The sequence below is a fragment of the Lacerta agilis genome, chromosome 4 (genome assembly GCF_009819535.1).
Source record: "Lacerta agilis isolate rLacAgi1 chromosome 4, rLacAgi1.pri, whole genome shotgun sequence".
Lineage (NCBI taxonomy): Eukaryota > Metazoa > Chordata > Lepidosauria > Squamata > Lacertidae > Lacerta > Lacerta agilis.
The window spans coordinates 62,707,210-62,722,258 of NC_046315.1; the positions used below are offsets into that span (position 1 = coordinate 62,707,210).

At 39.1% G+C, this 15,049-nt stretch overlaps 1 protein-coding gene across 7 annotated transcripts in view; it reads left to right on the plus strand.

Moving 5' to 3' along the window:
• SH3KBP1 (SH3 domain containing kinase binding protein 1) overlaps window positions 1–15,049 on the plus strand; it is a 132,313-nt gene that overhangs the window by 65,163 nt on the left and 52,101 nt on the right. For 4 of the 7 annotated variants that reach the window (XM_033147304.1, XM_033147306.1, XM_033147308.1 and 1 more), the window contains 3 exons: window positions 5,542–5,648; window positions 8,382–8,508; window positions 11,492–11,566. In XM_033147304.1, the coding sequence (XP_033003195.1) occupies window positions 5,542–5,648; window positions 8,382–8,508; window positions 11,492–11,566 (309 nt within the window). Of the gene's footprint in view, window positions 1–5,539; window positions 5,649–8,381; window positions 8,509–11,491; window positions 11,567–15,049 lie in introns of all 7 variants that reach the window. The other 3 variants (XM_033147310.1, XM_033147309.1, XM_033147305.1) reach the window with 2 other exon arrangements.

The following is a 15,049-nucleotide window of genomic DNA, read 5'->3' on the forward strand; positions in this document are numbered from 1 at the left end:
ACTTAAACAGGTGGCGGCCATTTTGTGTGGGGGTTCCGTACCTGGCCCCTGCATGCATCGGCGGAGTGTATAAGCGTGTCCTACCCCGTTACGCCCCACTCCTCCCTCATTACGCCCACTTCAGTTTCCAAAAGGACCTGCATGTTGGCTGTCGCACGTCATTTGGACATGCCTAAAATGATTGTCACCTGTATCACGATTTACTTTTTAATGTACATGTAAATCATTAAGCTTACACAAGAAGTACAACACCTCTCTCCAACTGGTCTTTCCAACTTTTACTTTTGACACAAAATGGTGTACAGTTCTTTGAGTTGGAAAAGATGAGATAAAGAAATGTAACAGGTAACCTTATATACTCATTTTTGTTGGTGTCTTAAGAATTTTTCTGAATGGCAAACTAAATTAGATAACAGTGACATCCAAGAATTAATGATTACAGATTCATATGCCTAAAAGCATGTGAATGATGCCAGCAGATGTCAAAAATTTAGGCGTTTTCCTGTCGTGTTTCTGCTGCTCATCCTGAAGCATCTGTAGGCCAGGCTGTAGTCACTGCGCAGCAGATAACTTGCAATGTGGCGTGAAAAATACATGACAATGTAATTGGAAGATAACAAATACATAATCTTGAAACCTTTTACTTGAAATGATTATGTACCGTAAGAAGAAGAAAAAGTCAAGCTTGGCAGGCAGGAAATGCATTGGGTGTGTAAGACTATAAATCAAGAGGCAAAGGGTGTTGTTTTATTCATAGAATGAAATTGCTGGAATGGTCCCAAAGGACAATTGGGCCCAACCCCACTGCCTAAAGGCAGCACTGAGCCAGTTGTATATGCATCAGAAGAGAGAGCTGTGACATGCTCCCGCTGTGCGCAAGCAATTCAGTATCCCTTCTCCCATAAGACATTATGAAGACAGAGCCATGTGTATAGCCTGTCACTACAGTGGAAAAGAAATGGTTACCCCTGCTTCTCTTGGGCTCCCACATCTATTGGAGTTGGTGATAAAGAAGGAGGGAGATTAGGAAGAATATGATGCGCCAGGCAAACTCCCATTTCAAGAATTAGTAGCAAAGCTGACCTACATATTATTAGCAAATCTAATTACCTAAAAAACATAACATGAGGCTGTATGTTTAGGCATGATTCCTTTGAGGCAGAGTCATGAAAACCTTAGTTTGTTGTTTTTTTTTATAAAGCATTTATTAGATTTTATAAAATAATAAAAAACAAAGAACAAATCCAGAAGGTGTAGCGATGAAAACCTTAGTTTGAACTCAAGTTAGATTTTGGAAAATAGCATTTTAGCATTTTTCCCCCCTTGGAAAAATCAGTAACTTTTCCAGACCTTTTTCTCTGCAGGGATTGTTTCCAAAGCTTCTCAGTTAGTTAGATTATAAGTACATTTGCATGTTACCAAAACCTTAATAGGTTCAACCATTTCAAAAACACTGATCTTTCCACAGTTCCTAAAATATATTTATGTACTATGAACAAATAAGCAGGTATTACTTGTCCATATTTTTTTAGCAACCACAAATGACCTGCGCTAAATATTGGAAAAGAAAAAATACTCACTTCCTACCGGTATATCTGGGGCTTTGCAACACCTGAATACAATGACATGGGAGAATTCATGAGAACTAATTTAAAGAATGGGAACTTCATAGGTTTCTTTTGGTATGTAAAATAGGATCATAAATCAGTTGCCTTCCCCCCCACATACGTGTATTAATTTCTGTAAAAGAGATGAAATATTTAGCTATTTGATGATTTCCAAATTCTCAGAAGGAAAGTTACCATTTTAATGTATACTTTTTCCATTGTTTGAGACAGGAGCAGATTAAAGCCCCATTGACTAAAACAGCCTCACATTAATGAACCAACTAAAACTTTGGCTTGATTGATCTACCCCTTAAATTTACACCCCTACTTCAAATACAGTGGGGAAATTAAAATGTTCAGGGATAACTACTTAGGACTAAAAAAATTAAAATACTAATTAAATTGATTTATCATGCCCTTCCAATAAGTGTTTTCATCATATATATTTTCAACTGTGTTTGACTCATTTTGGTATCTATGCAAATTCTCTTTGCTGGAAGCAAAACCAGCTCTTCAAATATACAGCTTATAGAGACAAAGTCTAGTTTCCAAGGAGACCTACTAGCATAGTGCAGAAGTAATAGAATTACATTGCATATTTTGAACAGTTCTTAAAACACATTTTGATTTGGTTTGAATATTTCAGTATGCATGGGGAAATGATTATTATTGTAGGATAAAATGTAATATTTTACAGGATTGTTAAATATATAACATTTTAAGGTTAGAATATTTAATATTATTTACATTATATTAATTTTTTAAAAAATCAAAAATGTGATATGAATGAATGTTATGAAACCCAATTATTTGTTAATAGCAATAAAGAAAACATTAGACCAAATCTGAATGAACATATTCGTTTCCACAACAGGGAGTACAGGGGAGATAGTCTTGGAACACACCAAACTGATTTGAAAATATTCCACAACTTTTATGTACTGCTTATATCATTTTTATATAAATATTGCTCCCTAAACAAGACTGCTGCATAAACCTGAAAGGAAGAATGGCTTTATGGCAGATGATGATGCAAAGTTCTCTATGCTGTTGGGAGCCACAGTTGTACGGATGCATCTGGTAGCCAGCCCTCAGTGAACAGATCTTTATCTCCAAACTCCTGAGGCCCTTAAGAGACCCCACACCAGGGCTTGCAATGAGATCACCCTCACCCACCCACTGTACTCTCTGGCTAATGCCCTGCTGACAGCTCTAGCATTCAGCAAAAGCACCACCCATCTGCATGCCTGGTAAAATTTCTTTCCATTTCTGTCAACAGCCAAATTGCACAGCGAAGTTTGGCATTAGCCTACATAAACTGCACATGAACATAAAGAAGGGATGGACTGAACAGCTATTTATGTCCCGATTTAGCCTTGATGGTACTCAATGATAGCTCTGTTCCATCCCATTTTCATGCTGAAAGATCACGTAAAAAGTCAGCATTTATGTTGTAAGCATTCTGTACATGTTTTTCTATGTAAAATAAGTAGTTACCTAATCTACACACTTCTCAGTGCTTTCCACTGAATTCATCTGTAATACAGGGTGAGTCTTTTAAAAGAGGCCCCGTGGAACATGTGTACTCTGTATCCATGGGGCCTCTTTTAAAAGACTCACCGTGTATTTGTACACATCTTTCTCATAAAGATGATGATGATGATGATGATTAATGTTGTGTTCCAATCCACAAGCTGGTTCAGAAGTGTCAGGCTAGTCAGCTGTGAAAAGTGGACCAAACTAATTCCTCTTTCAACCCTAATGCTAAGGCTGAACTCACCAATATCAGGTCTCTGTTGATTCTCAATGGCCGGATCACAGAGGGAAAATCCTTTGCTGTTCACTTCTATCTCCCCTCCTCCCCCTGCTCTCTCTCTCTCTCCCCCCCCCTCTTTGTTGTGGGTAGAAATGGGTCTTTGGACCAAAATGCATCAAATTAGTTTTGTGAGCATTCTCGAACCCCAGCGGTGTGGATGTTGCTTGTACCACCCTCAAATATTTACTACAGGGCCATATAAAAAGGACAGGTTAATACTCATATTTCTTGCACCTTTTTGGATACCTGGCCTGGCTAATAATATTGAGCCAGTGATTTTTATACCTGGACTTTCGTATCACTTCTTCCATGGCTTGCTTTTGCTGGCACAGTTCAAAGGGTTGGGTTAATCATCAAATAACAAAGTAGTATTAAAAATACCCCTTTTGTATAGTAGGGTTACCTTTTGATTGCAGCAATTGTTCTGCTGCCATCAAAAGTAATAATAAGAATTTAACATGAGGAGTGCAATTGAGAGTTCTTCCTGGTGGGTGTTTTCTTCAGAATGGTTAGCGATATAAACTGACATGCTGAGCCGACCTGTGCCACTGCGTCAGTAACTGTTGTTTGCTTTTATTCCGAGAGCTCCTTCAGGAATGTCATAGATTAGGTGGCAATTAGAGCCCACATGCGTGTGACCTACACACTTCTAGCTGAGGAGGAACTTGCTCTATAATTCAACGAAAAATAAATTTGTTTACTAAGAGAATACCTAGTAATTTGAATAGGAGGTTAAATAAAATAGAAGGTTAAATAAAAAGTTCATGTTTACTTCCAAGTGGAGTAGAAAAGCAGGTTATTTCACATACTGTAATTGAATTGATTCTTTCATAAAACCTACTAGTGAAAATGACATTCATTTCTTTTACAAGTCAGTGACTTTTTTGGAGTTGAAAATCTTGGGCAAGGAGGCAGTAGAGTATAGCTTTCTTAGTGAAATTAAGAAACCACAGCCCTCTTCAGAAATTCCAAAAAGGGAAAGTAGACACATGAAGATGAGTGTAGAACGTACTGTAGAGATGAGTGTGTCAGCTCTGCCTGCACTCTGTCACCTTCCAAATCATAGAAGGCAACAGTCTTCAGCTTGGAACCATTTGTAGGTTTTTGCTCCACACTGCATATAGTCACATTCTTTTTCTTTTTCTTTTATTAAAGATTTTCTTGGTTTACAGAAGTGTGTGTAATGTCTCTCATATTTTTCCATATAACATTTTTACAGATCAGTTTTGGTTGTTGAGACATTAGGGAGAGAAGGGGGAAGGAGGTGGGTGGGGTGGGGGCGGGGAGGCGATGTTTCTATTTTCCTTAATATATGTAGGATTTGGTGTCAGCGTCGTTCGTGTTGGTTCTTTGTTGCTTGCTTGTGTTTCTTTGGCGGTGAGAGGTCGGGATTGGGGTAGGGTGTGATTGTTCACGTTCTATAAGTTGGAGGGAGATGGCACTATGGCCACTTAGAGCAACCTCCCCCTCCACATGCTGAAGTTGTGGTGGACCTCGGTGTCTCAAATTTCAGCTGTGCTTTGTGGGATATCAGAATTTGGCCCCTCTCACCTTCCATTCAACACCATAGTTACAGCGTCGCCTGCGAAGTCCCTAAGGCTCCATGCCCAGTGCGACTGAGCTGATCAGTCTTCCTTAAACCCACCTCCGCTGCAGTCTCCTCTGCTGTGGGCGCACCCCGCTGCCATCACGCCACTGTCTTCTGCCACAGGCACACCCACTACCTCCTGTGGCAGAGCATACCTTCAGCAAAAGTGGAGGAGGTGGGGCAGAGGGGAGGGGAGGGGAGGGTGCACCTATGTGGGAGACGAGGGTGGTGAGCAGCGCACTCCTTCAGCCCAAATCTGCCTTAGACGACCTCCCCACCTTGCCACATGGGAGGTCCTGCTGTAACTAGGACACTCCTCTCTCTACTCCCTCTTCACCTGTCTCCTTTTCCCTGAAGTGTGTGAAGCTCATACTCTGTAAACATACTGCATTTGTTGTTGCTGTAGTGCTCTAGGTCTCCTGTAATTTTCAGATGTGTGTTGAGAAAGGGCAGCATAACTAACTACTTTGTAGTGCAGTTGATAGTTTAAGCACAAATGTTATAATTAATGTTTTTAACCTTTTATGTAGGTGATCGAAATAGGCGGAGAAGATGTCAGGTGGCCTTCAGTTATATGCCTCAGAATGAAGATGAACTAGAATTGAAAGTTGGAGATATCATAGAGGTGGTTGGAGAAGTAAGTAGCACTCATATGCTTAGAAAAGTACTCCATTGTTGGTTCAATGGATGTATGTGTTCTTATTTTGTATTTTTATGTTGTGAACTGCTGTGATCTTCAGATGAAGGGCAGTATACAAATTTAATAAATAGTAGTAGTAGTAGTAGTAGTAGTAATAATAATAGACAATCCAAGGAAGATTCAGTAACAGTGTCTGTAACAGTTGTCTTGTAACAGTGACCAGTACTTCAGCATACATGTAGGACGTTTTATATGGCCTGTGGGATTCTTTGCTATCTAAGAGGGGAGTGGTTGGGCAGAATATATTGTGCATAAAATCCCAAATAACTCTTGTGATACCATAACCCTATGAAAAATATGTGATTGTGGTACTTAAAAAGCAGCAAACCATTTTAAATGTGTTCAGCTGAATAAAAAATAGCATGCTCAATAAAATCAGTAGAAGTTAAACCAAGAAATCTTTGCCTCAGTACATGAATCCTCACTTTTTATTTTGTTCCTATGAAGGCAAGCATTACTTCAGTACTTGATGTTGGAACAATACTCTATGCTAGATTGCTAATATCATGATGGATGTTTACTGTGTATGTGTATGGGAGATAGGCTGTTTCATGAATAATGCATTTGCATTTGTAACCTTTTATTGGCTTAAATGAATAGCACCATTTCATACAATATGGTGCAAGACTGGCTCAATTTGCGATTGCTAAATTTCAGAGTCAGCATTGTGTACAGTTTGCAGTGCATTATAACCTCTATCCTTGTGTCTTGTCGTACTTTACAGTTTGTTTACATGTCTTATCTATATTAATTGCTTATTCATATTATTAATACAGCACCTTCAAAATGCACTGTGCTTTAAATAGTAACAAGCAAAAAACAAAACAAAACCCTTCCTGAATTTTAAAATTTGCATGGGGGGGGGAGATAGAGAGCAAGGGAGGAAAGTGCAGGTAACAGGAAGAATATGGGTTCAGTTACAGTTACTTAGGCTTGGTTTCAGTAGGGAAACGGGACTTAAAGGGTTTTGAGGAAGGATTAAAAAGAAAGAAGATGTGGCATCACATAGGTTTACTTGGAAGGAGTTGCATGTGTAAGCGACAGTGGAGGAATCTTTGATGGGCTGACTGAGAGGGGTGGTTGTGAAATTAGAGCGAGGGGTCAGCAAACTTTTTCAGCAGGGGGCCGGTCCACTGTCCCTCAGACCTTGTGTGGGGGGGGGGAGGACTATATTTTGGAAGAAAAAAGAACAAATTCCTTTGCCCCACAAATAACCCAGAGATGCATTTTAAATAAAAGGACACATTCTACTTATGTAAAAACACGCTGATTCCCGGACCGTCCATGGGCTGGATTTAGAAGGCGATTTGGCTGGATTCGGCCCCCGGGCCTTAGTTTGCCTACCCATGAACTAGACCAACCTCTGCCTTCAGCTTGGTGTACATTTCAGTGTGTGTGTGTGTGTGTGTGTGTGTAGGGCTCAGATTTGTGGTTTCCAGGAGAAGACCTCAAGGACATGATGCACCCACAGGCATCATGTTGCTGACCTCTGATCTATTTTCTCTTCCCCACCCCTACCCCCATTGTTTAGTTTCATACAAAAAGAAACAATATTTCCATATATTTCTCCAGCTTTAGTCACCTACCTGTTTGGCTTTGGATTTTTTTGCAAAAATGTAGTCTTTTTTGAACCAATATGCTTATTAAGTTTTTAAATTATTTTTAAAAAAAATGATAATTACACAGCTATTTCCAAACTGAATTGACTTTTTATTCTCTTTTTAAACCTGTATCAAACTGAAAATACTCAGTAAAACAAAGTGTTGTAACATTTTCAGTAAGCATATTTAACTCAATTTTGTACAGTCGCCTCCAAAATAATTGTGTGTTGTTGTTTTTTAAATCATTTCTTTTTGCTAGAAAGAAGGGTTTGGGACCCATGTTAGAGGCTAATCTTTTGCATAGAGAAACTGTCCTCTTCTGTCACTTTTCTGTGGATGGACAATGTCTGATGGATGGAAATTATTAAAATGTCAAGAATATCCTTAGCTGATCTAAAGAATGAGTCATTCCTTGCTGTCACATTATAACCCAAGGGCATTTGGTATTTAGGGACTGTCATTTCCTAGCAGGAAGCTGCTGCTCCATGTGGAATAGTTTTGCATAGGAGGAACTAAATCATTTTATGTGACATATTTATTTTTAATGCTGTTAGGCTAGTAAATAATTCATTCAGGGCTTTCCAATAGAAATTGTGTATTGTGTTCACATATTCCTTGTCTTCAATTCAGAGTACTCAAGTTTGATAGCATCATTCATATAGTAAAAATGATAACATCAAGAATTATTGTCCACAGTAGTATAAATGAAATAACATGGCTATTTTTTTACTCTGTTGAAATATTGATTAAATTTCCATTTCAGCCCAGAAGCAGTTGAGTTCATTTGGAAATTAAACTAATCATAACAAATGCAAGAATTTTGTTGTGCAGTTACTATGGAATTAATTGCTTGTTGTTACCTTTTTATATATTACTTCTAATTTTTGATGTGCTTTATTATATTTGCCCCCTAACACAACAACCCTGTGAGATAGGTCACTGTTGTCAGTTTAAGTTTTATATATTATCAAAATATTTACTCAAAATTTACTCAAATTATTCCAAATTGTTGTCCTATGTAGATGTAAACTTGTAAATGTCAGTATGTATGTCTTCTTTCTTGGCTCAGGTGGAAGAGGGTTGGTGGGAAGGAGTTCTCAATGGGAAGACTGGCATGTTTCCTTCCAACTTCATAAAGGAGCTTTCTGATTCTGACGATACTGGAACTGTCCAACAGGAGCAGCTAATAAAACCAAGTAAGGATACAAATGTTAACTGACCCTTCTTTGTGTTAGCTTTGGTTACTGTTGTTTTTTTTTTACTGTCATGATGGTATTTCCAGGTATTCCTGCTTCTGAACATCTGCTGCCATATGTTAATCTGGAGCAATCTAGCTGGGAGAAGTTGTTGTCAACTGTCCAAGGTGGTACAGATGAAATTCTTACTGCAGTTTAGCAATTGGGAGTGGGCTGCAAAATTGCATGCTCCTTTCCTTCCCTTCTTCACAAAGTACCCTGCCCTTCTCACCTATGATTTAGCATTATGCCTCCCCACTGGAACCTCCTAAATGCAAATTCAGAAAATTCCTTTTTAAAGTGGAGAAGGAGAAAAATAAATGATCCTGTGGTTTGCTCCCAATCACTGGGCTTACTGTTTGGGGAGTGTGACACTTGGCACTGGGTCTGCTTTTCTCTTTGGGATTTAAAAACCTATTTTTTAAATATTTTTATTTTATATTTTATTTTAATATTTTTGTTTTTATTATTTTTTCATCTATTCCCTAGATCGAAAATCAAACCTCCATTATGTGAGGACTTCTTGTTCTTTCTGTAAAGACCCCTATCTTTGGGGAATGATAAATCCTGGTGCACAATTGCCAAAAGACCTGTACAAATTACTTTAGGAAAATTAATTGTTTTGGACCTCAGTAATGTTCTTCGGGGACTTGCACAGGGCTTTCCTCACATTTGTCTCTGGAAGAATACAGCAGAAGGCTCTTTTTGAGCCTATTATTCTTAGTGGTCTGCTTATCTGTTGGCATCAATACAACTATAAATGCCAAGTGTGTTTGGGAAGTTTTATGCTAGCTGCTGCCTCCCTCAGTTTGCTTCTTTATAAACAGAGCATATGATTAATTCATATGGTTTGCTGTATGTAATGCTGTTAAAATAATTTTAGGTATTTTATATTGCACTTGAATTTTCTTGCAGCTCTAAGGATTTGTGTGCTTGCAGACCACTTCTGTCATAAATTACAGTATCGAATGACGTGTGTGTTTGTGTGTGTGTGTGTGTGGTACTTCCCTAGTATAGTGCTCTTTTTTGAGGGGAGGGTTTTATCCTATTTTTAACAGAATAGATATAAATCATTTTATTTCAATGCCTAGATTGTCTTATAAGTATCACTGCTGATGTACAATATTTGCCCTATGGCTCATAATTTTGATTATCCTTTGTGGTGGTACAAGAGAAATACAATAAGCCTGGATTTTTAAAGTATCTCTTTGATATAAAATGCAATTAGCCTGAGCCCTCAGAAGGACTGACTTAGGTGAAAAAAACAAAATAAATGTACTTGGTTTTTTTGTCCCTCCTCCTTCAGTGTAACAACTAATTACATGCCATTCCTGGCATCATGATATTGTGACTTATGACCTCACTCTATAATTCATGACATCAGGACATGGGTAAGTTGTTGTAGGTGATATAAGTAGGGAAAAGGAGGGGCTACGAATGTGGCTGCTGCTTTCATCAGCAGGTCTCATGTACATCTAGTCTCAGCCTAAGGTAGCAACTTCCATGTTATCTTTAATACAGCTCAGACAGATAAATGGCCCTACTTACTTCCTTGTCTGTTAAGGATGTTTTATACTGTCTCCATACCTGACTGTACGGCACAATGGATCCCTGGTTGGTTTGTTGTCAGTGGCAGATTCTGTGTGCCAGACATACACTGACTCACCTTCTCCCCCTAGTTCCCAGTCATATGTTTGTTGTTTTTAATCATCCAGGAACTTAATGATCTTAACATTTCAGATATTCAGAGCACCTCTGAATATTGTAATGTTTACAATAATCCTGCAATTTAAGTCAGTATTGTTGTACCTCCTATTGAATAAGGGAGGGCTGAAACCAAGAGAGAGTGGCTTGCCTACTACTACATCGTGAGTTCATGTCAGAGTCATGATTCTACCTAGAGACTCCCTGATTTGTAGTATAGTCTCCTAGCCACTCTGCTGCACCAACTCTGAACTTCTACTGAATGTCAGTAAGTGAAACGGTCATGCTTGTGCACCTAGCAGCTCTAAAGGCAGATAACTCATGGACCCATTGACCCAGAGTAATCCACACAGCACCTGCACTGCTCATTCTGCACTCTTGGCATTTAGAAGGCCATCACGGAGGGTAGATAGAGGAACCCAGAAAAGGTGGAAAGAGAAAGCACTCAAGGGGGGACCCCCACAAAAAACTCAGGCCACCTTAGCCTTTGAAGCAGAATATAAATATCCATGTATAATAAACATGCGCCTGATTTTCAACAAATAATTTGACTTGGTTTGATACAATATATGATTAATTATCTTTTTTCTTTCATTTTCTTCTTGTATACTGTTAATACAATAATTGCTCTTTTTCAATTTTTTAAAATTTGCTGTAATTTGCCTTATTATATTTCAGTATTGTAAAGTGAAAAACATAATAAGCATTTCAATTATTAGCCCATGTTTGCAATTTTCAACAAGGTTCTTCAGCACTGCACTCTGTTAATAGTATAAGCTTGTTCGGTGGTTAAAGAAACATTATTCTAGTGAATGACTGGAATTAATTTGGTTTAAATTGTTTGTTATGGTAGAATAAAAGATGAACACCTTTTTTTTCAGAAGTCCCAGTATTTTGTGTCATATACAGGGAAGTATGTATGCTCCAGTCTATGCTTTCCTTTCTATTCATAAGTCTACAGTTATCATTTTGCCTTGATTTGCTATAACAGATGTTGCACTGTGATGCCATTTTATAATACAGTCATTAGCAAACATTTGTGGTCTTCCTGCTTGAAATGCATACAGTGGAATTGTAGACTACCAAAAGGCTTTTCTTTTACTATTTAAAGTTCCAATGAAAAGCAAAAATTAAAAACAACTCCTCTCCTTTCTTTTGCCATTATTCGATTCTCCTATTCTCCCTCTCTTTTGCCCCCCCCCCTTTTTTTGGCTTTCCTTTTCTTTCATTCTGCTGTCAGGAAAGTCTGCCTTTCAAGGGACAATTCTGTATAAAGTGGCACCAGCAAAGATTGACAGCTACAGACGCTATAACAGTGAGTTAATTAAAAGAAAATAGGAAATGCTAAGCTAAGGCTGCTCCTTGATTGTGTACGAATTCATCTGCTAAAGAATAATGTCCATCCATTGCACTCAGTCTTGGCTGCTCTGTGAACTGAAGTTGGTCCAGTTTGCTTCCAGTTGCACAGCACATACATTCTCAGAATGTATACCAATATTTCTTTTCAGCATGTATGTATGTGTGCGTACATGTATGTGCAGTGTTGGGATACACCTAAAGTGGCATGGAACTTTCCTAGGTACTTAATTTCAATTTCTACCTTGTATAGCTGCTGATAGAGGCACATACCTTCAAAGGAGCAGTAGGTCAGTGGTAGAGCTGTGCACGCAGAACATCCTAGGGTTCAATTTCCTGTGTCCTCAGTTGAAAGGATCTCAGGCTGCAGGGCTGGGAAAAACCTCTGGTTGAAACTCTGAGCAACCATTGCCCAATGGAGTAGACAGCACTAGGTTAGGTGGATCTATGTTTTGACTTTCTGTAGGGGAGTGCTCAAATAAAAAGGCAAGCCATTTTTATGCATTGAAGAACCAGGATGGGGGAATCTGAAATATTGCTCAACTTGATTTCTGACAATTGCCTGTCATCCAGTTGTTTTAAATTTGACAGAAGTACTTCCTGCCTCATTTCCTAACAATGGGCATCTGTGGAACCCATCCTTATTCAAAATATGACTACTTGGCCAAGTTAAATTCAAGTGATTTTGTAGGTATTCCTCAGAAAGGATCTACAGTACATATGACAAGGAGTTGGGTGTGAGAACTTGAGTTTACACTACATAGCTGCAAACGGTGGGAGTGGGGAAGGGATACTTGTGACTTGAAACAAAAAAGTGGAAGTAGTATTGTGTTGTTCTTTCCTTGCTAGGGCTGGGCGATATCTGGTTTTCAGCATTGCTATATATCACCAGCTAAACATTGCGATATACCAATTCATCACAATGTCTGGAAAAGGATGGAGCTATGTAGAGGCATTGGCTGACTTCATGGTTTTTCCCACATTGTGATTTTTGCATAGCACACGCACATCATGATTCGTGATATATTGCCAGGTCAAAAATTATGAAACCAATAACACAATATGGGCTTAAACCATTTTTGGACGATATATTGCCCAGCCGTATTGCTTACTGCTTTGCCCCTGTAATCCCCTCCTCCAGACACTTTTACAAGTATGTATTTGTCATGTCAGGAAAGTGGCTGGTGCAGGGAACTGCGGGAGAAAAGCAGTGGGAAGAAGCAAGGTGAAGGACCTCTTCCCTCCCATCACTGTACTGCAGCCATTTGACAGATTGGTCTCTGCGAAATGTGTAGTTCCAGCATTAGTCTGGCCTCTTGGTATTCTGCTTTTTATGCTGTCTCAGATTTCAGGTAAACATTGCCCTGAACACATGCTACGTTTTTTTTCCATTGAAGCTAATCGAATATCAAAAGGCTTTTCCTATTGTTAACTGCTGTGAAGTAAGCAATAGACATCTGTAAGTGCACAGAAAATTTAAAGCAAGTAAATAATGCAGAGGACAGGAATAGGAAATGAAATATTACAACAATCCTTAATTACAAAGATTGCAAAACATCCATGTTGATAGTTGCATCCATAGTGATAGACTCACAGCCATGCTCAGGAGGGCTCCAGCATTCATTTTGCACTGCTTAACGCATGTTGTTCCATGATGCAGGGGACTGCTCATTCCTTTTTATCCTGCATGATTTGTTGCCAAAGCCTAAGAAGTTAAGGTTTGTTTGTCTTATATGAGAATTGGTGTGCTATATATACCATATATACTAGAAAGGAATTGGCAAAAAACTTGGACAATAAAACTGCTTTTCCCCCAAAAAAATATGCTGAAAGAAATATATGTTGTTGGCATCTGTCTGTCTTAGGAGACAATGGAGGAGTGCTCCTTCATGGTAAAGTCAAAGTTGGAGAGTCATAGTTGGGAAGTTACAGCACCTGCTGTGGAGAGACATGTTTTATTGCAGGTGGGGCAGATGAAGGCGTCCTGTTTTGCTGCCACAGCTGCACCACAGCGTTTCTTCTCTGTGTACATGAATATTATTAGAAAATGTCCTTTGCATTCCACCAGGTTTCGGTAACACCTGCTATATCTGTACCTCTCCAGCTATCTCTACCTTTCTACTGGGCCCTGATTGTAGAAGACATTGTGTTTCTGAGAAAGCTACCTTGGAAGTCCTGGCTTTAACCCTGTATCTAGCAACTTAAATATGGCTTCCAGGCCTGCACAACTACTTTCCCTCAGGGGGCAGACTTTGATAATATGGCGCCCTGAGTATAAAATTTGGTGCCCCCCCAAAAAAAATATTTCTTACTGTCAAAATAATTCCTTTTGGTACAGTTGCTTTTATGGATCTTCTCAGGAGGTACCCATAAAAATATCGTATTGTTGCTGTTGGTGTTGCTTGTTGTTGTTAAGTGCCCCTCTGCTCGCTGCCCTGTGCATAGGAACCACCCACACCACCCTAATTCTGATGCTGCATTCCCCCATATAATTTGTGCCAACTCAACACATCCCCAGCACTATCCCCAGCCTATCTCGATTATGCGTCACATATTTTAACACTAGGCAGGTAATTTACTGCAGGTAAGCACACCCATCCCACACACAGCTATTTGTGTACATAATAATCAATTTCCCATGACTGAGAGTCCTCTGCTCCCCAGAAGGGTATCCTCAGCAGGACAAGGTACCTGTTCACTCTCCAAGGAATTGCTCCCTTCAGGTGCATCATTTCCTTGTTTTTCATAGTGATGCCTTTCTTACTTGAAAAGTTGTCACATATTTATTGGCTTTCTTACTTGGGAGCTTGTGATTTATTATAGATGGGGGATTGAGTGGAATAATGTGCTTGTTACACTTTGTCATCGAGGCTCTGAGACACTTTGTCAGCAAAGGTAGACAATGTTGGTTTGAACATGTAGACTGATCCTTTCTCTCTCACAGCAAGTAAGTTGCTTACACTTTTGTTGCTCTTTTTTCACTCGTTCCTTATCTTGAAGATATAACTTTAGGGAAGAGAAAATAGCTAGTGATGGAGCAAATAGTTTGCATGCAAATGTTCCCAGGTTCAGTCTCTGAAATTACCTGCTAAAAGGATCAGGTAGCAGGTGATGCCATAGATTCCTCTTTGAGATCTTGTAGAACTATCTGTTAGAGAAGATAGCACTGGATTGGTGGTCTGCATAAAACATAAATTTGCAGTAAAGAGGAAATAAGTAAAATTTGCTATTTCCTTTCTCACGCTTCCCTTCTCCCTCTAGGAGTGATACCCCAAGACAATGCCTATTTGTATCTTAGCTTTATAACTTTTCCTCCTTGGCTGCTAGGATCAGATTAGACAGAAATAGTTACCTGGCTCAGATGTTTGCCTTTCATAAGTCATAGTCATGATTAACCACAGTTCTGACTCCAGATGACGTGGAAAGCTGTGCTTCAACATAA